General features: G+C 45.8%; 1 protein-coding gene across 6 annotated transcripts in view; it reads right to left on the bottom strand.

Moving 5' to 3' along the window:
- STXBP5L (syntaxin binding protein 5 like) overlaps nucleotides 1-20,909 on the bottom strand; it is an 815,959-nt gene that overhangs the window by 135,568 nt on the left and 659,482 nt on the right. For all 6 annotated transcript variants that reach the window (XR_004539193.1, XM_033941651.1, XM_033941652.1 and 3 more), the window contains 2 exons: nucleotides 20,612-20,677; nucleotides 8,267-8,437 (listed from right to left, as the gene is read on the bottom strand). Coding sequence is in view for 5 of the 6 variants with exons in the window: in XM_033941651.1 (XP_033797542.1) it covers nucleotides 8,267-8,437; nucleotides 20,612-20,677 (237 nt within the window). In the remaining variant the exon portion in view is untranslated. The remainder of the gene's footprint in view (nucleotides 1-8,266; nucleotides 8,438-20,611; nucleotides 20,678-20,909) is intronic.

Here is a 20,909-nt window from a genome sequence, read left to right as displayed (position 1 = left end):
GACCCCTTGCAAGAATGAAGCAACATCAGGATGAGCTGACAAAGAGGACCAACTGTCCCAGGCTCTAAGTAAGAGAGTCCGGCTACCGGGACCCGCAGAGAAGCGATCATAAGGCCAGTATCTTTCCAGTGAGAAGAAAGGCAAGAATCAGCAAAATCATAACTGAATATGGATCCACCTGACGTGGATGTGGACGCTGTAGCGTATGTTGACCCCCCTCCCGACGACTTCTTAGACTGTAGAAAAGCCTCAACATCAAGGGCAGAACATCTCATATCCCAAAGTTTGCATACTCAAGAGCCAAAGGCCACAGAACTGGCATGGCAAATGGATCCTGCTTGAAAGGGTCCGAAGAAGCGCTCAGCCCAAAGGCTGCAACTCACATGCCCATGTGATCAAGCTGAAGCCACCTGCACAATGTGGCCAGGATGAACCAGGATCCTCTGAAGGACACGGTCGACCAACGGCTCAGGAGTAAAAGCAGACAGGAGAAATAACTGCCAGCACTGCATCAGTGCATCGAGCCCTCTGCTTCTGGGCTCGGATCGTCGACAGAAGAAGAGAAGCACCTTTCGGAATCATGAAGTGGCCATGAGATCGATGCGCAGACTCCCCCAGCACTCCACAATCATCTGAAATTCCTGTGGGAACAGGATCCACTCGCCTGGATCCAGAGACTGTCAGCTGAGGAGGTCTGCTTGCACATTGTCTACTTTCGCCACATGCGCTGCAGTCAGCACCAGGAGAAGATGTTCTGTCAAAGAAAAAGAAGGTGGGCTTTCTGAGCCATAGGAATGTTCTTGGGCCCTACCTGGCAATTGACATAGGCTACTGCCATCGCATTTTCAAAGGAGACCTTGACCGCTTGGCCCTCCAAGGTCTTCAGCAATCTCATCAAGACCAGACAAATGGCCCGGAGCTCCAGTCAGTTGATGGACCACTTTCTTTGCATCTGAAACCTCATCTGCGCCAAGCAAATGGCCCTGAGCACCACCGGGCAGATGGACCACTTTCTCTATGAGAGTGTTCAACCTCTGAATAGGACAACGATTGCAATGAGCTCCCTAGCCCGAAAGCAGGCATCACCCTCATCACAATTCAGGAGACAATGAGGAGCGGAACACCCCTGCAGAGGGATTGTGGATGAATCCACCACTTCATGTTTGCTCTAGTCTGTAGAGGCCATGGCAGACAAATCTGCAAGGCATCTTGGCGTGGCACCCAGCAAGAGAGTAGGGCAGGCTGAAGAGGATGCATATGTGCCCTCGCCCAAGAGACTAAATACAGTGTGGCAACCACAAAGCCTAGAACTTGAAGGTAATCCCATGCTGAAGGAGCTGGCCACTCCAAAAACACAGAAATCTGTACACACAGCTTCTGTCTATGAGTCCTGGGCAGATAGACACAGCCCACAGCATGACGTATTGATTCAGGCAGTCTGTCTTGCAGCACCGTATGCCTGGAACAGGCTACCTGAATCAATACATCGTGCTCCATCCATGGTGGTGTTCAAATCCAAGCTAAAAGCCCACTTTTTTGAATCTATTTTCATATCTTAACTCCCACTAACTGCTGTCAGATATCTATACCCACTGTATCTTTTCCTCTATCTGTCTAAATTAGATTGTAAGCTCTTCTGAGCAGGGATTGTTTATTGTATGTTAAAATGTACAGCGCTGCGTATGTCTTTCACTGTTATAGAAATAATAAATATTAGTAGTAGTACTAGTACTGCCGAGAATTCCCAAGCATGCCAATGACACCGTAGGTTGCAGAGGACTCATTCCAAGGATGAAAATCCAGCTCAAGTCCTCTAGCATCTGAAGCACCTGCTCTACTGTTCGATGTCCCTCGGCCAACGAGGGAGCTCTGATCGATCAGTCGTCTAGATAAAAGTGAATTTGAAGACCCATCTTCCTCAGGTAAGTTGCCACCACCACCATCAACTTGGTGAAGGTCCGAGGTGCCGTCGCCAGCCCAAAGAGAAGGGCCGAGAACTAGTAAGCTGTTTCAGAACATGAAACTGCAGAAACTTGCGGTGGGCTGGAAATATGGGAAAATGTAAGCACGCCTCCGTAAGATCAAGAGAGGCCAGAAAGTCCCCTGTAGCCACTGCTGAAATGAACGACCGCACAGTCTCCATTCCGAAGCGAGGAAGTTTGAGAGCCGCATTCACGTGCTGAATAGGCCTCTAATCATCAGAGCCGTTCTTTGGCATGCTAAAGTATACAGAGTATTTGCCTGAGCCGAGAGGTTGTGTAACACCGACTCTACAGCTTGAATATTCAGCAAGCACTGAACAGTAGCCTGTAATCTGAGTGCCTTGTCCGGTCGTCTGGATGGAGAAACCAAGAACCAATATGACAGAGGCTGGGCAAATTCTAGCTTGTATCCTTACCCACTGGTCTGCTGTAATGCGCATCAAGGCAGGCAGAAACTCCGAGAGCCAGCTCCCTAACCGCAGAGGGGCATTTGACATCCTGGCGTCACTGTATCTTTCTGGTAGGTTGTGCAGGACGGGCGGCAGAAGGTTGGGAATGCCTGTAGCTCGCATACTGACCTCGGGAACCTGGGAAAATCTCTGCACATTGAATGTGCATACTGTCTGGAGTCACGAACATTAGAATGCCCAGATTCCCTGGAGGGTCTGGGTCTACCATCAGGTGACAGTCCATTACCGAATCCATGAGGACCTCCAGCCTGTGCCAAACAATAACTGCCCCTTAAAATTCAGCCTCGCTAAAGTTGGCATGAAAGTGGAAACACCAGACCACTGCCTGACCCAGAGCATTCAATGGGCCAAAAGGAAGAATGCTGACACCTTTGCTAGCATTGTCAAAAGGTCATGTAAGGCATCCACTATATAAAGTGTCCTAGCCAGTAGCAGTTGAGGAGGTTCCACTACATCAGTCTCTAGCATGCACAGCCAAGAGAGACAGGCGCGTCCCAAAAATGGCTGTTTCAAAAAGTTTCCTGAGGACCACAGCCACATGGCAGTCCTGCATAGCTTTCAACACAACACCTCCTGCACTGAGAAGAGAGGTGCGCTTAGTCACTTGTACCACCAAAGAATCCACCTTGGGCTGCCCCAAAAGCTGCTGACACTCCTGCACCAAGGGATAACAAGCGGGACAAAATTCTAATACTCTTCAAAGTATCTTCCGGAAAGTCAAACTGCTCAGAAACCATAAAACTAATATCTGAATGCCAGGGAAAGGTCGCAGAATGTGAGCATCCACTACAAAGCCTGGATGGAGCTGACTGAGTGGCTAAGCTCAATTCCTGCAAAGATGCAGTAGTAAGAACAGGCAGAGCTGCAAACTTGATTAAGTGCAGGACATCAGGATCATCACCAGGATCCGGAGTCCCCAAAGGATCCATGGATCCAGCACATAAGCTTGGACGAGCTCTACGAACGTGGAGATGATGCGGTATACAAACCTAAGGATTAGATTAGATTAGATTAGATACCACAATCCGGGAAGGGCTGCACTGTCAAACAAGGAATCAGAGAGGTCAGGATCAGCAGCCGGATCCCCCAAATCAGGAGCAGGCAGATCAACAGCAGGATCAGGCGGAGGTGAGGATATACCTGAAGGTACAATGCCACCCAAAAATGCCCTGGGAGGGAATGGAGACTGCTCAGGAGAAGAACACGCTTTAAAAAACCCCCCAAAAAACCTCAGTACAAAACCTCATGATTTTAGAGAAGGTATCCGGCTCCTGGGGCATGGAGTCACCCTTAGATGACTTAAATTTGCATGTCTTAGACTGCGAAGAGTCTGCAGCCAGGTTGACCGAAGAACCAGCCATGCCAAGCCCTGAAAGTAATGGAGGCTACCCCAGCTGGGCTGGCTAACAGGCTGATCACCTGCTTCTGTGGGGGGGAAATCTAAGCTGGTCACCACAGCTCCCCTCCTGGCATGAATTCACATAAGGAGACCCCAAGGACTCCATCCCAGAAGTTTTACAGGCAAAAATCGCAGTTTTGAAGAATCAGGGAAAAGTAGAAAAAAAGATTGCTAAAATCCAAGATGGCAACCAGCAGCAAATTTGCGCCAAAAACACGATATTTCTCACACTTCCCAAAGTCCCAAAATGGCAATTTTAGGATTTTTCAGGAGGGGGAACACCATTTTTAAAAGTTTCCCAAAGTCTCTCACAAGCTGTCAGCACCTTATATTCACTATGACCCGATACATTGGAATTCACCTGCTCACAGCTCTTATTCAGTAGCTGCATAAGAATTCACTGCCACAATGCTAGGAATGTTCTCACAAAGCTGCCAGTCAGACTCCACTGTCTGACTATGCCTCCACCCCAGCGGACCACTGGAAGTGCATCAGGATGGGCAGAGCCATGAAAATGCAGTCAGTACACTGTGGAACACCGCTGAGTCCCCTAAGCGTGCCTTACAGTCTGCACGCAACACCTGCTTAACAGGAGATGAGACTACCTCAGAGACGACCCTGAACTCCAAGGAGAACTATGCAGACTGGCTAACAGGTACCCAAAAGGGATTGGCCTGTCAACTACAGACCGAAGTCTGTAAATTCTCAAGCAGGCAGAGCTCCAAATTTGCTTCAAACGTGAAAATACCCACAAAGGGGATGAAACAACATTGAATTTAAAACAATAAAATGGGGAGAGCAGAATACATAGAGCTGCAGAAATGCATGCAGAAGGAAAGACTGTAGAGGGTGCTAAACCGATCAGTGAAGTACTACAGAGGCAGAGTTAAAAATCCAGAGTGGAATCCCCTCGGAAAGAAGGGGAACTCTGAACATCAAATCATCCAGATATGTGTAGCCCAGGACACCCAGGCAGCAAAAATGTACTGCCACTACCACCATCACCTTGGTGAAGGTTCTGGGCGTCAACACCAAGGTAAGAGCCACAAACTGAAAGTGCTGCTCCAGGACATGAAACCGCAAAAAAAGGGACAAGCAGATATGCCTCCATGAGATCCATGGAGGCCGGAAACTTCCCCAGCATTAGTAAATCAATGACGGAATTAATCATCTCCATGCGTAAGTGGGGCACCTTCAGTGCCGCATCGACCGCTTTGAGATCCAGGCTTGATCTCCAACTTCGGAGACTTTCAATGGGATGATGAAGCATATAGAGTTTTTTTCCCCCTGCAAGCTGCAAGATCCAAAAGTCTGTGGAATGCGGCATGCAACCGAAGCATCACCTCGTTGTGGTCTGCAGGGGAAACTAGAAAGTACAAGGAGAGAGGATGTGAAAACTCCAAAGCGAGTCCATCGCGCAACACCTCCAAGACCCAGCAGTCTGATGTAACGGTCTCTCATGCCACCAAGAAGGCAGACAGATGCCCCCCCTGTCTTCTTGGGGGTGGGCTGCTAGATGACTGTTTGAGGACTGCTAACAGCCAGACCCCCCTGAAACAGGGTCTGGGGAACGCAGAGTACATCTGCCCAGAGGAGGGAGGACTGTCATAATGGTAAGGATGTCCAAATGGACTAAAAGCATGTCCTGGTGGGACATGCCCTGTTCCCGGGCAAAGCCATCGGCTTGCAGTCTTGTACATTTGCCAGATCAACTAGACCCTGGCAGAAACAACGCCATCCCTAAAATGGAAATGCGTTCCAGGTGGTCTCAAAGGAGGAATCCCTAGACCGCTGCCTGATCCACGGCATCTTCTAGGCAGACACTGAAGAGGCGCCCAGCTAGGCAAAAACCTTTCTGAATGCCAGATAAGGCATCAGCTATCCAATCCACCCTGGAGATGAGAAATTCCAAATCACTAAGTACCACAGTGACAGGGCATAGTGAAGTGTGGAGAGGCACGTCCATGCAATGAAGGACGAGGCTGGCTCCGCCTCAACCCCGGCTGTAGCCAAATAAAAAAAAAGGCACGCAAGGATAAAATCCATACGCCTGTCCTGAACATCCTTCAGGACCACTTCGCCTTCGGGAGGGAAAGAAGTGTGCATGGTGGCTGGAGTCACAGCTACAGCCACCTTGGGAGAAGCAAAGTGCTTAGTAAAACCACTCGCCATGGGACAAATCCTCACCACGGCTCTAGCGCAAAACAGGGGACCCTCCGGGTTACCCCAAATCTCCGACAGGACATAACCCGCATCAGGGTTAACAAGAGAAGGAGGCAGGTAGTGGCCTCTTGATCACTCATGAGAGAATATTCCTGCTGGACCGGCTAAGCCTAATGCAGTGACCAGTCCTGCAGCACTTCTGTGATGAGGTCCTGCAGACTCTGGGATCATCAGCCAGGTCACGAGACCCAGATGGAGCCTGATCACAGAGCTCCACCAAACATTCCACATCAGCGGCCGCAGCTGAACTCTATACGAAAGCAGAGGGATTGGGAGAGCGCCTAACGCCATCACAGGTGTTGCCCTTTTGTGCTTCACAGTTCCTGCTGGGAAACCAAGCAAATGATTTGGGCCGAGCAGCGGCGATGTCCCCACAGACGGCTAAACATCAGTGGGAGGATCGCAGGCATGGACTGCTTTATAAATATGCCTGAAAGAGCCTACTCATAATTCCCGGGGAAAAGGAGGACTCTTGTAGCAAAAGCCGCCCTGTGCTCCTCAGACTTAGAGTACTTGGAGGACTTATAAAGTTTTTCTTTGAAAACGCACTTACGTTACGCCAAAACACCATCAGCGCTCACTCAAAAACCCCCAAACACAATTTTCGCAATAATTGGGGCAAAAGGCTTCTGTGCAAATTTAACCCCTTGAGGGCCACAGTGTACGCGGAATGTGGCAGCCATCCACCGCAAATGAGGCATGAAATCAATATATCCCAACCTGGGAAGGCCATCTATGAAGTTTGGAGCAAAAACAAAGCTCCTAACTATAAAAAAAATATATTGATGTATTCAAACTAGGAAAATCCAAGATGGCTTCTGGGTGCCAATTTTGCAATAAAATCGCCAGGGAAAGAAACAGGGAACCACTGTGACATAGAGCTGCAGGGAGAAATGCAGGCAATGCTGTAAAAAGCATGTAGAGAGATCAAATGCCTCAGGAAGCTGTAAAGCTGGATTCCAACTCTTCTGACTGCCCCACCAGCCTGAACACCACAGCCAGTGACCTTCGCCACCCTCGGACATGTCGCACAACTGCCTGGCGAAGGCACGCAGTCCAGCTCTAAATACCACCATGGAACCGCTCAGCCTGCACTACAGCCACTAGCGGATGAACATGGGGTAAGTTGGCTCCCGATCCCAGAGACCTGATCTATCTTGCAGGCTGTCCAGGGGGCTTATTATCCCCAGAAGCAGACGTTCTCCAACCGTCCACGATCTCCCATCGCAAGGATGTCCCTGCAGGGAACCTCCACAGCTCAATGGCCGACTCGAGAGGGAAATACCGAAAACATTACTGAAACTATCTAAAGAAAACATGAGCAGAAGAAATAAGCTACTACAGGCTTGGTTTGTAGAAAGCATAAACTGGATTCTACTGGGCATGCTCCAGGATATGCTTGCTGAGGGGAGGGGTTATGGCTTCAATCACTTGAAGCTTTCTACAGTGCCTGGTGGTCAGAGTTGCATAAAACCCACTGGTCCCGGAATAAAGTGGGATTGTACAAGAATATGCGATTCTGTAAATGGACGTCTATTTCAATGCCACGCTCATGCCACACCCACACCTATCCTGTTAGGTGCAAATTTTTCTGATGGGCATCCATGAAATTGTGGACGTCTATTTGTAAAATCGCTTCCAGCATTTGGCCAAGTTCCAATTAATGCTTATTATCCTTATTAGACGTCCTTTACATAATTCTATTTATAAAGACACATAAATTCCACTGTGTCTTTAAAAAATAATAACACAAATCCTGCAGAAATAATACCTAGACTGAAGGTGTAGACATTATACCTGCTCATGGGCAGATGTCAAGGGATGCAAATATAATACATGTGATTTTGTGTATTTTATAAAAGACACATGCACACTGTGACTTCATTCATATTCTGCCCCCTGTATAAGTATGAAAGGAAATCAGCTTAGTTTGTTTTTCACACATTTTAGGGCAATGCTTCTCAACTTTCTGCTGGAGGAATACCTAGCCAGTAAGGCTTTTAGGATTACCACAATGAATATGCATAAGTTAAATTAGCATAGATTTGTGTACAATAGGTATTCAATATACCTCATGCATATTCATTGTGGCGATCCTGAAAATTTCCATGAGAATATTAAGAAACACTATTTCACAGGACTGAAAGAAATATCCCCCCTGTAACCTGTAGGAGATACAGTGAGGAACCCACCTTCGGTTGTGACAGGGAGAGAAATTTCCATGCAAGCAGCTGATTGTGCTTTTCGAAATGGAGGTTTTACAGGTCCTCGACGATTTGTTTTTAAACCTTCGGCACTAGAAAGCCGTTTTCCAGAGATGCAGGTCTGCGAAGTTGGGCTTGTACAATGCCCATTAACATGATCTATAAGGAGAATGATATATGGTAAAACACAAGATACAAAACTAAAGCAATCTTATGCTAACAAAATCTATAATCAGTAATATCTATTTTACTGAATATCAGAGAATGGAACCTTCTCCAGATGGTGAGGGGAGTTTTACTGGGGGGAAATTTCATCAAATGGGTTAGTCTTGCACATAATAAAACAAAGAAACAAGTATCCCACAAGAAGCAAAACAAGCAGTCAAAGAATTGTGGGAATCCAAAAGCAAGGACATGAAAAAGGTGATGAGATCCAATTTAGTTAACAGTTCTTTATTATGGAAATTCACATGCAGACGTTGCTGAACCATATGCATATTTGTAGACAATTATGAATGCAACACAGACTGCAAGTTACAGAGTTTATTTTAATCTTAAAGCATTCGTTATTACCATTTATCTGGATATTTTAATGTGTTTTAATTATTTTTAGTATGCTAGAAAATACCGTATTTTTCGCTCATAAAACACACTTTTTCCCCCCCAAAAGTGGGTGGAAATAAGGGTGCATCTTATGCAGCGAATACCGTGTGCCCACCTCGGTACCTTTATGTAATCTTGGCGGTCCAGTGCTGCATCGGCAGGCTTCCCTGCTGGATGGCCGCCCGAGTCCCCATCTGCCATGGCAGTGAGAGGCAGATACGAGCCCTGAGCGTGCCTGCCTGGTCCCGTGCTGCCGCCCGAATGGTGCCGTCAGCTCGGTCCAGCGCATCAGCAGGCTCCCCCATCTGCCGCAGAAGTGAAAGGCAGGAGTGAGTCCCGAGTGTACCTGCCTGGTCCTGTACCGCCGCCTGAATGGTGCCATTGGTTCTCGCGAGACTTGCTGGAGCTGACGGCATCATTGAAGCGGTGGCACGGGACCAGGCAGGCGCACTCGGGTTTCATGCCTGCCTTTTACTTCAGCGGCAGATGGGGGAGCCTGCCGTTGCAGTGCTGGACCAAGCTGACAGCACTATTCAGACGGCAGCGTGGGACCAGGCAGGTGTGCTGGGAGCTCACGCCTGTATCTCACTGCCGCAGCAGATGGGGACTCAGACGGTCAATCAGCAGGGGAGGTTGCTGATGCATCACTGGACCGCCAGAATTGCCTAAAGGGGGGAAGGGGGGTGGTGGTCCTGCAGAAAGGTACTGGGGAAGGGGGCCCTTCTGCCAGAATTAAATTAATCAGGAGGCTTCCTGGCCCTACAGAAAGGTACCCTGCAGAAAGATACCAGGGAAGGGGGCCCTCCTGCTGGAATTACAGTAAATTAATCACTTGTTTAAATTTATAACAAATGTACAGCTGAGGCAAGAGGTCTTGTGCTGGACATGTGAATTGCTTTAAAAAATAAAAAAGAGGAAATAAAAATGTAAAGGTATCAGAGATGTGCATTTTCCAAAGTTGATCAGGAAACAGAAAGACTTCCCTGCCTGCCCTGTGCCCTGTCCCTACCTGCCTGCTAGCCACTAGGCACTGACCTGTGCCCTGTCCCGGCCTACCACTAGACCACAAGAGAGGGTACAGGGTACAGAGCCTGGCAGGGAGGGGGGAAAGGGTTCAAAAGTTGAATTTACATTTTTATATATATGCAGATGATATTTCTATTTTAATTCCTTTAAATAGCATAACTAATGAAATTTTAGAACAAATTCTCTTACATTATGACTGAGATAGAAAAATGGACAATCAACTTTAAATTGAAATTAAATACAGAAAAGACAAAATTTTTCCTAGCAAGTTCAAAGGATAAAATAACTAGAACATCGCTTCATTTAAATGGTCATGACTACCCGATTTCCAAATCTATAAAAATATTAGGAGTCACATTAGACTCTCATTTATCCAAGGTAGAACATACGAATTTAGTGGTGAAGAAGTGCTTTTTTGCACTTTGGAAGCTAAAGACCATCAAAAAATACTTTGATCCTCTATCTTTTAGACTATTGGTGCAGGCATTGGTTCTAGCTATGCTGGATTATTGCAATATTGTTTATTTGGGTGCACCTAAAAAAATTTGAGAAAATTGAGAATAGTACAGAACACGGCTGTCTGTCTGATATTTGGGCTGAAGAAAAGTGATCATGTTAGTCCCTACTATAGACTGTTGAACTGGTTGCTGGTGGAGGCACGAGTAATATTTAAGTTTTCTTGCATATGCTTTAAGCTGATTTAACCTATCTTTTGTCTCATTTCGTGCTATACAGCCCTATGAGGATAACCAGAAATTGTAATTTATTTGCCTATCCAAAAATTACTGGTTATAGATACAGGTCTTTTCTGGATAGGACTTTTTCATTTTAAGCATGTAAGCAGCAGTCCTGGTTAGGTAATTACATTAGTGGAGCCAGGCTGCATTTCGGAAAGAAATTAAGACCGTACTGTTTGATAAATTCATTTCCTAAATAGAAGTTATATTAGAAACATAGAAACATAGAAAATGACGGCAGAAAAAGGCCACGGCCCATCTAGTCTGCCCACTCTAATGACCCACCCCATAACTTCCTCCATGAAGAGATCCCACATGCCTTTCCCATTTTTTCTTAAAATCTGGCACGTTGCTAGTCTCAATTACCTGTGGTGGAAGATTATTCCAGCGATCAACCACCCTTTTGGTGAATAAATATTTTCTGGTGTCGCCATGAAATTTCCCACCTCTGATTTTCAACGGATGCCCTCTTGTTGCCTTGGGTACTATAAGAACAAAGATGTCTTCTTCCACCTTGATATGGTGCTTGACATATCTGAACGTCTCAATCATGTCTCCCCTCTCTCTGCATTCCTCGAGTGAGTACAGCTGCGACTTACCCAGCCGTTCCTCATACGGAAGATCCTTGAGTCCCGAGACCATCCTGGTGGCCATTCGCTGAACCGACTCAACTCTCAGCACATCTTTTTGGTAATGTGGCTTCCAGAATTGTACACAGTATTCCAGAGGAGGTCTCATCATGGATCTGTACAAAGGCATTATTACCTCGGGCTTACGGCTGACGAAACTTCTATGGATACAACCCATGATTTGTCTAGCCTTGGATGATGCTTGATTGGCGGTCTTCATGTCTTCACTAATGATCACTCCCAAGTCTCGTTCTGCTGCAGTCCTTGCTAGGGTCTCACCATTTAGGGTGTAAGTTCTGCATCGATTTTTGCTGCCAAGGTGCATGACCTTACATTTTTTGGCATTGAAACTTAGTTGCCAAGTTTTAGACCAATGCTCCAGTAGGAGTAGGTCCTGCGTCATACTGTCGGGCACTGTGCTTTTGCCTACTGTGCTTTTGCCTACTATGTTGCATAGTTTGGTGTCATCGGCGAATAATGTAATTTTACCTCGAAGCCCCTCAGCCAAGTCTCTTACGAAGATGTTAAATAGGATCGGGCCCAAGACCAAGCCCTGCAGCACTCCGCTGATTACCTCCGTCATTTCGGAGAGGGTATCATTTACCACCACCCTCTGAAGTCTACCTCTAAGCCAGTCCTTAACCAATGCAGTTAATGTTTCACCTAATCCAATCGAACTCATCTTGTTCAATAGCCTGCGGTGTGGGACGCTAACAAACGCTTTGCTGAAGTCCAAGTGCACGATGTCCAGGGATTCCCCTATATTCAGCTTTCTTGTTACCCAGTCAAAGAAGCTGATCAGATTGGATTGGCAGGACCTTCCCTTTGTAAATCCATGTTGATGGGGATCTCGTAGATTCTCCTCGTTCAGGATCGTATCCAATTGGTGTTTGATTAGTTTTTCCATAAGTTTACTCACTATCGATGTGAGACTCACCGGTCTGTAATTCGCAGCCCCCAGAGGGATCCGCAGATCCAGCACACAGTCCCTGATTTTCCCGCTCCAGGAAGTGCTGAACCTGCAAACAGGTAGCAGTGATTGAAACATCCACATCAGAGTCCCCCAAATGAAGGTCAGACAGTGCACAAACAGCAGAAGGCTGCGGTGAGACCATGCCCGAAGGCACAATGCCGCTCAGAGTCAACTCTGCAGTGGCATGGTACTGTGCAGGATGAGAACATGCATTCTAAAATTCAGACCCACAAAATTTCATAAACGAAGAAAAAAATGTCCGGCTCCAGGGGTGCAGACACACCCTTAGGTGACTGAAAATTGCAGATATTAGGCTACGGAAGGTCTGCAATATGACAAACAACATTACCAGCTGGGCCAAGCCCCCAAATCACTGAAGGCTGCTCCACGGGGCTAGCTGAGTGTTTGGTCACCTGCTTCAGCAGGGGAGAAGCTAAGCTGGATGTTGCCACCACTCCCTGCTGCGCCCCGCAGCACGTGGCACAAGGACCCTCCAAAAGCACAAAATTTGCGCAATCCTAGCAAGAATCCACAGAAGGAGAGCACAAGAACTCCATCCCAGCAAGTTTTCAGGCAAAATTTGCAGTTTGGAAGAAGCAGGGAGCTTTAGAAAGAAAGATCACTAAAAATCCAAGATGGCCTCTTTCAATAAATTCATGTCACAATTGTGATCTTTTTCACACTTCCCAAACTCTAAAAATGTCGATTTTAGTATTTTTCAGGAGGGGGAACACAGGGGAATATATACAAACACTGAAAAACCCACTTTTCCAACCTCTCCCTATGTCTCTCACAGGCTGTCAGCATGTGTACTCACTGTAAAGATCACTGTAAAGATCAATATCCAAGCGACCGAAATGCAAGGGACCTGGGGAGAGGAAGAAGCAATATGGATTGCTTTGAAAAGAGAAGATGGAACTTCTATCTATGTGGGTGTAGTCTACAGACCTCCGACTCAATCGCAGCAAATTGATAAGGATCTGATTGTGGATATCCAAAAGTTTGGAAGGAAAGAGGAGGTTCTGCTGTTGGGAGATTTCAACCTGCCAGATGCGGACTGGAATGTTTCGTCTGCAGAATCGGAAAGAAGTAGGGAGATTGTGGATGCCTTTCAAGAGGCTCTGCTCAGACAAATGGTGACAGAACCCACAAGGAAAAAAGCGATATTGGATCTGGTCCTCACAAATGGAGAGAGTATCTCTTAATGTTCGAGTGGGTGCTCACCTGGGAAGTAGCGATCATCAAACGGTTTGGTTTGATATAACGGCTAAAGTGGAGAGAGGCTGCACAATACTTAAAGTCCTAGATTTCAAATGTACGGACTTTAATGCAATGAGAGAGTACCTGAAGAAAGAGCTGTTAGGATGGGAGGACATAAGAGAAGTGGAAAGACAGTGGTCTAAGCTGAAAGGAGCGATAAAAATGGCTACGGACCTTTATGTGAAGAAAATCAATAAAAACAAGAGAAAAAGGAAGCCGATATGGTTCTCCAACCTAGTGGCTGAGAAAATAAAGCCGAAAGATCTGAGACCAGAGAGACAGTTGAAGAAGGGGAGATCGGCTATCGTGGTCGGGGACTCAATCCTGAGAGGAGTAGACAGTCATATAGCCGGAGGGAGAGAGGACAGACTGGTAACATGTCTCCCGGGGGCAAGAACAAAAGACATCATCAACAATATCGAGAGGATCCTGGAGGGAGCCGAGACGGAGGAGACAGCAGTAGTGATCCACATCGGAACCAACGACATCAGCAGGAGAAACTTCAACAGGACTACACTAACTGACCAGTTCAGGACCCTGGGGAGGAAACTGAGACTAAGGACAAGGAAGATAGCCTTCTCAGAGATCCTGCCAGTACCGAGAGCGGACACAAAGAGACAGAGCGAACTACAATCAATTAACTTTTGGCTGAGGAGATGGTGCGAGGAGGAGGGCTTCCACTTTGTTAGGAACTGGACTACCTTCTTGGGGAAGAACAAGCTATACAGAAGAGATGGACTGCACCTTAGCACAGCTGGGACGAGGATGCTGGCACGCAACGTCCAGAACGTCATAGACTTGGCTTTAAACTGAGAAGAAGGGGAAAGCCGATAGTCGACCTGACCTCGACACATCGGACATCAGTACTTGACAAAGGTACTGAACTGGGACAGTGCAAAAGAGGACTCGGGTCTGAGGGTGTATGGGTTGAAAAAGGACCTAAAGACGCATTGCAGGGATCGAGGGCACAAATGGACCAGGTAAGCGGCACCAACACAGAACAACAGGAAACAGAGGGGCAAAGTCATTGTGAAAAAGAGCCCAGGACTGAGTGGGAATTAGGAGAGCAGGAGGTGCAGGGGAAACAGGCAGAGGACGTCACAAACACACAACAGGAGGAGGACGAAGCTCAGGGGCTGGCAAACCATGAGGGAAACTGCAGGAATACCAAAGCACAAGGGAAACAAAGAGAGAGGACAACAAACTGGGTCTTAAACTGCCTATACACAAATGCTAGGAGCCTGAGGGCCAAAATGGGAGAACTGGAAATCACAGCCAGCAATAAGGACCTAGACATAATTGGAGTCACAGAAACGTGGTGGACTGAGGACAATCAATGGGATGTGGCCATACCAGGGTACAAACTATACAGGAGAGACAGGGCACATAAAAAGGGTGGAGGAATAGCGCTGTACATAAAAGACTCCATACCATCAGCCAGAACGGAAACAACAGTACGGGCGGATGGCCTGGAATCACTATGGGTTAAGCTACAGGGAGGAGCAGGAGCAGACATTAAACTGGGTCTGTACTACCGCCCACCTGGACAACCGGAAGAAATCGACCAGGAGATGGAGGCTGAACTGAAGCAGGTATGCAGAAGCGGAAATGTGGTGGTGATGGGGGACTTCAACCATCCTGGGATAGACTGGAGTATTGGGCACTCAAACTGCGCAAGAGAGACAAAATTCATAGAAGTCACGAGGGACTGTTTCATGGAGCAGCTGGTCACGGAACCAACAAGGGGCGATGCCACTCTTGACCTAATCTTCAACGGACTAGGGGGGACAGCAAAGGAGGTGGCGGTATTACCCCCGCTAGGTAACAGCGATCACAACATGATCCAGTGCAGGCTTGAAATTGGATCATTAAAGGGGAAAAGAACCACAACGACGGCACTCAACTTCAAAAAAGGAAATTATGATGCCATGAGAAAAATGGTGGGAAAGAAGCTCAAAAGCAACATAGGGAAGACGGAATCCGTAGAAAAGGCCTGGACCTTATTCAAGGAGACTGTGCACGAAGCACAAAGCATATGCATCCCCAAGTTCAGAAAAGGGTGCAAAAAAAATAGAACAAAAAACCCAGTGTGGATAACAAGTGCAGTAAAGAAGGCAATAAGCGACAAGAAAGCATCGTTCAGAAAATGGAAAAAAGACCAAACAGAGGAGAACCAAAAAGGGCACAAAGAACACCAGAAAGAGTGTCACCGAGTGGTTAGAAAAGCAAAAAGAGAATACGAAGAGAGACTGGCAAAGGAAGCAACAAACTTTAAGTCGTTCTTCAGATACGTCAAGGGGAAGCAACCGGCGAGAGAAGAAGTGGGACCATTGGACGATGGAGACAGAAAGGGAGTTGTAAAAGAAGAGAAAGAGATAGCTGACAGGTTAAATGAGTTCTTCACGTCAGTCTTCACGATGGAGAATATAACCACCATTCCGGAACCCGAGGAGATCGTAATAGGAGACCAAGACGATAAGCTGGTCGATTTAGAGGTAAGCCAAGAGGATGTACTCAAGCAGATCGACAGACTAAAGAGCGACAAATCGCCGGGTCCGGATGGCATTCACCCAAGGGTACTCAAGGAACTAAAAGACGTAATAGCGGAGCCACTTCGACAGATATGCAACCTATCCTTAAAAACCGGAGAGATCCCGGAGGATTGGAAAATAGCAAATGTCACGCCCATCTTCAAGAAGGGCGCAAGGGGGGACCCGGGAAACTACAGGCCGGTGAGCCTGACCTCAGTCCCGGGAAAGATGATGGAGGCACTGATTAAAGACAGCATCTATGAGCACATCGAAAAAAATGGGCAGCTAAAACCGAGTCAACATGGCTTCTGTAAGGGTAGGTCATGCCTCACAAACTTATTGTACTTCTTTGAGGGAGTGAACAGCCAGGTGGATAAAGGGGAATCTATAGACATCATTTACCTTGACTTCCAAAAAGCCTTCGACAAGGTGCCACACGAGAGACTGCTTAAAAAGATATGGAACCACGGGGTACAAGGGGAGGTCCACCGATGGATCAAAAACTGGCTGGCAAACAGGAAGCAGAGGGTTGGCGTAAAGGGCCACTACTCAGACTGGAAAGGGGTCACGAGCGGAGTTCCGCAGGGGTCGGTGCTGGGACCACTCTTGTTCAATATCTACATAAATGACCTAGAGGCGGGAACTAAGTATGAAGTCATTAAATTTGCAGATGACACCAAACTATACAGCAGGGCTCAAACCAAGGAAGACTGCGAGGATCTCCAAAAGGATCTAACGCAGCTGGAAAAGTGGGCCGAAAAGTGGCAGATGAGCTTCAACGTGGGGAAATGCAAGGTCATGCACGTGGGGAAAAAGAACCCGATGTTCACATACAAAATGGGGGGAACACCACTAGGGATTAGTAACCTGGAGAGAGACCTGGGAGTGATGGTAGACGCAACACTGAAGGCATCGGCGCAATGCGCCACAGCCTCTAGGAAAGCAAACAGAATGCTGGGTATCATTAAGAAGGGTATTACGACCAGGACGAAGGAAGTCATCATGCCGCTGTATCGTGCAATGGTACGGCCGCATCTGGAGTACTATGTCCAGTACTGGTCGCTGTACCTCAAGAAAGACATGGCGGTACTTGAGGGAGTACAAAGAAGAGCAACCAAACTGATAAAGGGAATGGAAAATCTCCCATATTCTGACAGATTGAAGCAGTTGGGACTTTTCTCCCTGGAAAAGCGAAGACTTAGAGGAGACATGATAGAAACCTTCAAGATCCTGAAGGGCATAGAAAAAGTAGACAGGGACAGATTTTTTAAATTAAGGGGCACCACAAGTACAAGGGGGCACTTGGAGAAATTGAAAGGGGACAGGTTTAGAACAAACGCTAGGAGGTTCTTTTTCACTCAGAGGGTAGTGGACACATGGAACGCGCTTCCAGAGACTGTTGTAGACAAGAAAACATTAAATGGTTTCAAAGAAGGTTTGGATAGATTCCTAGAAGAAAAAGGGATTGGGGGGTATAGATAGGTATAGACCATTGCTCAGGCAATGGGCCTGATGGGCCGCCGCGGGAGCGGACCGCTGAGCAGGATGGACCTGTGGTCTGCCTCAGCGGAGGCAACTTCTTATGTTCTTCTTATGTTCTTAAGAGTTGGCGTTCATGAAATATAAAAAACCCCAAGAAGAGGAGAGCAGAAAGGACTACAGGGTAAAACTGAAAGAAGCCAAGAGAGAGATACGTCTGGCAAAAGCACAGGCGGAAGAACAAATGGCTAAAAATGTAAAAAAGGGAGACAAAAATTTTTTCAGATATATTAGCGAAAGGAGGAAGATAAAAATGGAATTGCTAGGCTAAAAGATGCTGGGAACCAATATGTGGAGAGTGATGAGGAGAAAGCAAATGTGCTAAACAAATACTTCTGTTCTGTGTTCATAGAAGAAAATCCTGGAGAAGGACTGAGATTGTATAGCAAAGTTACACGAGAAAATGGAGTAGATTCTGCGCCGTTCACAGAGGAGGGTGTTTATAAGCAACTTGAAAAACTGAAGGTGGACAAAGCGATGGGACCAGACGGGACCATCCCAGGATACTAAGGAAACTCAGAAAGGTTCTGGCGAGTCTTATTAAAGACTTGTTCAACAAATTTCTGGAGTGAATATTCACTGCCACAATGCTGGGAATGCTGCTGCAAATCTGATCTTTGGGCTGCCAGTAAGACTGCAATGTCTGACAATACCTCCACCCCTGCGGACCAACAGATGCAAACTGGAACAGGTCGAGGTGCGACAACACAACCGGCACCCTGTGAGACACCATTGAGCTTGCATAAGAAATGAACTGAGGGTGGAGCTAAACAGCCCAGTGAAGTACAATAGAGGCAGAGTAAAAAATCCAGAGTGAATTCCTTCTGCTGCATGCGGCTAAAGGGAAATAACCCTACTGTCTAGAATGTCTCACCTATTGCACTTGAAATGGTATTGTAAAGCTCATTTCTAAACTATCCAATGCAATTACTGGGACATAACTATGAGTCAAAGATGACCTACTTAAACTTGTAACTATATATTTGTAACTATGACCTAACTGCATTAATAACTGTACTGAACTGTACTAGCAACTCTACTGAATGTCTGTGTAAAACTAAACTGTCCATTGTAACCTCCAGGGTAACCGACCCAACCTCTTGTAATATAATCTGACCTTGAACTGAACAGGTAAAGGCGGAATAAAAAACCAAATTAACATAACATAGCCATCTCCTTTCTGAATCAGGGGACGTAGGGTAGACAAGGAAACCATCCTTAACCTGGCCTGTAAAAGGGAGTAGAGCTCCTTCAAAGGCAACTTCTGATGTCGAAAGCTTAATTTTGATGCTCTCAGTGGGCAATTTGGAAGTATTTTTTTTCAACTGATGTAATCCAATCAGACTATTGGACACAGTCCAATCAGACTATTTCGAGAGCCCACCAGACTGAAGATAGAAGGGCTACCCTTAATTCAGCTTCCATCCTACCAAAAGTTTATTCTGAACAATTACTGTAACTGAATGTGGACAGACTTAAAGACCTCATTATGTACTGTATACTTTGGAGAAAAGGTGGAGAGGGGAAATATGATAGAAACGTTTAAATACCTACATGACGTAAATGCGCAAGAGTCGAGTCTCTTTCATTTGAAAGGAAGCTCTGGAATGAGAGGGCATAGGATGAAGTTAAGAGGTGATAGGCTCAGGAGTAATTTAAGGAAATACTGGGTGGTAGATGCATGGAACAGGAAGTAATTTAAGGAAATACTTTTTTAAAGAAAGGGTGGTAGATGCATGGAACAGTCTCCCAGAAGAGGTGGTAGAGACAGGGATTGTGTCTGAATTCAAGAAAGCCTGGTCTAGGCATGTGGGATCTCTTAGAGAGAAGAAGAGATAATGGTTACTGCAGATAGGGTGCTCCTAAAAAGATGTTGGTCTGGGAGTCACACTAGACTGACATTTTACACTAGCAGACAGCACGAACTTAGTGGTATAAAAATGCTTTTTTACATTGTGGAAATTAAGAACCATAAAAAAATATATTGATCCTTTATCATTCAGAGTTCAGACTATTGGTGCAGGCATTAGTTTGATCTATTTTAGACTACTGTAACATCATCTATTTAGGAGCACCCAAAAAAATTCTAAGGAAATTAAGGATAATTCAGAATACAGCTGTTCGATTGATTTTTGGTTTAATAAAGAACGACCATATTAGTCCATATTATCGTTTACTTCATTGGCTGCCTTTGGAGGCAAGAGTATTGTTCAAATTTTCCTGTATCTCCTTTAAGCTGATATCGGGATTGTCTCTAGCTTACCTTTTTCCTCATTTTGTGTTGCATAGACCATCAAGAGAAACTAGAAACTTCTACTTATTTGCTTATCCAAAAATTAATGGGTGTAGATATAAGACCTTCTTCGATAGGACCCTAGCATTTCAAGCTGGTAGACAACAATCTTGGTTAGGTAAATGTATTCAGCAAGCTATGTTATCCTATTGCTGTTTTTGGAAATTAATTAAGACCACTTTGTTCAATAAGTTTATTACTTAGTGAGTTTTATTATTGAAATTCTATTCTATTTGTTCAGCTCTTTTTAGTGTAAACCACCTAGAACTTTTGGTTATAACGGTATAAAAGAATAAAATTATTGTTATTTGGCCCTTATATGCCATCATGTTTCTATTCTGGAAGAATTTCTTCCTCAAAGATTCCAGTGTCCATGCCTCCCTCTTCATGGGAGTGAGTCTTGGAGCTCTTGGCTCTCTTGACCACAATAGTGAGGAAACTGGAGGCTTCTGGACTCTGGACATAGTTAACCTTCTTAATAATCTACTATATAGAGGTAGGTCTTCCACTAGTTTCAAATTTATTAGGTTTTTATATACCGCCCATAATTCAGCTACAAGTACAGATGGCTTAGCTAACTGTTCCTTTTTAACAAGCACAAACTATTCCTATTTAATCTTCACGTTTAATGTCCATGCGTCTTCATCCTAGAGATTCTCATTTTTATAAAATTCAAAACATATTGAAGAGAGATATAAATGGGTTTTTACCTACTCCCTAAGGAGTTGGGAATCACTTTTACCTGAAGTGGGAGATTTGCATCGTTCTAACTCCAAGGAAACTGGACTGTCACTAAGTTCAGTCAGGCCTGTTAAAAAAAAAAAAAAAGTGTTACAATATTGTTAAAATCCACTCGATGCTGCAATGCTCTTGGATAGCTTCACTTACATGTTCACATAAACTCTGAAAGTTAGATAAGTATTGCTATGAGTCAAATACATCCAAACTCCACCTGATCAAAGCCATTTGCTACTGTGACTCCTAAGTACCTGAACAAAGTCTGTCTGAAAGTTTTTAGCTTTAGATCAAGGAAACAAGTT

The sequence above is a fragment of the Geotrypetes seraphini genome, chromosome 4 (genome assembly GCF_902459505.1).
Source record: "Geotrypetes seraphini chromosome 4, aGeoSer1.1, whole genome shotgun sequence".
NCBI classification, from domain to species: Eukaryota; Metazoa; Chordata; class Amphibia; order Gymnophiona; family Dermophiidae; genus Geotrypetes; species Geotrypetes seraphini.
The sequence above is the reverse complement of the archived record's forward strand: the minus strand, read 5'-3'. Positions and strand labels throughout refer to the sequence as shown.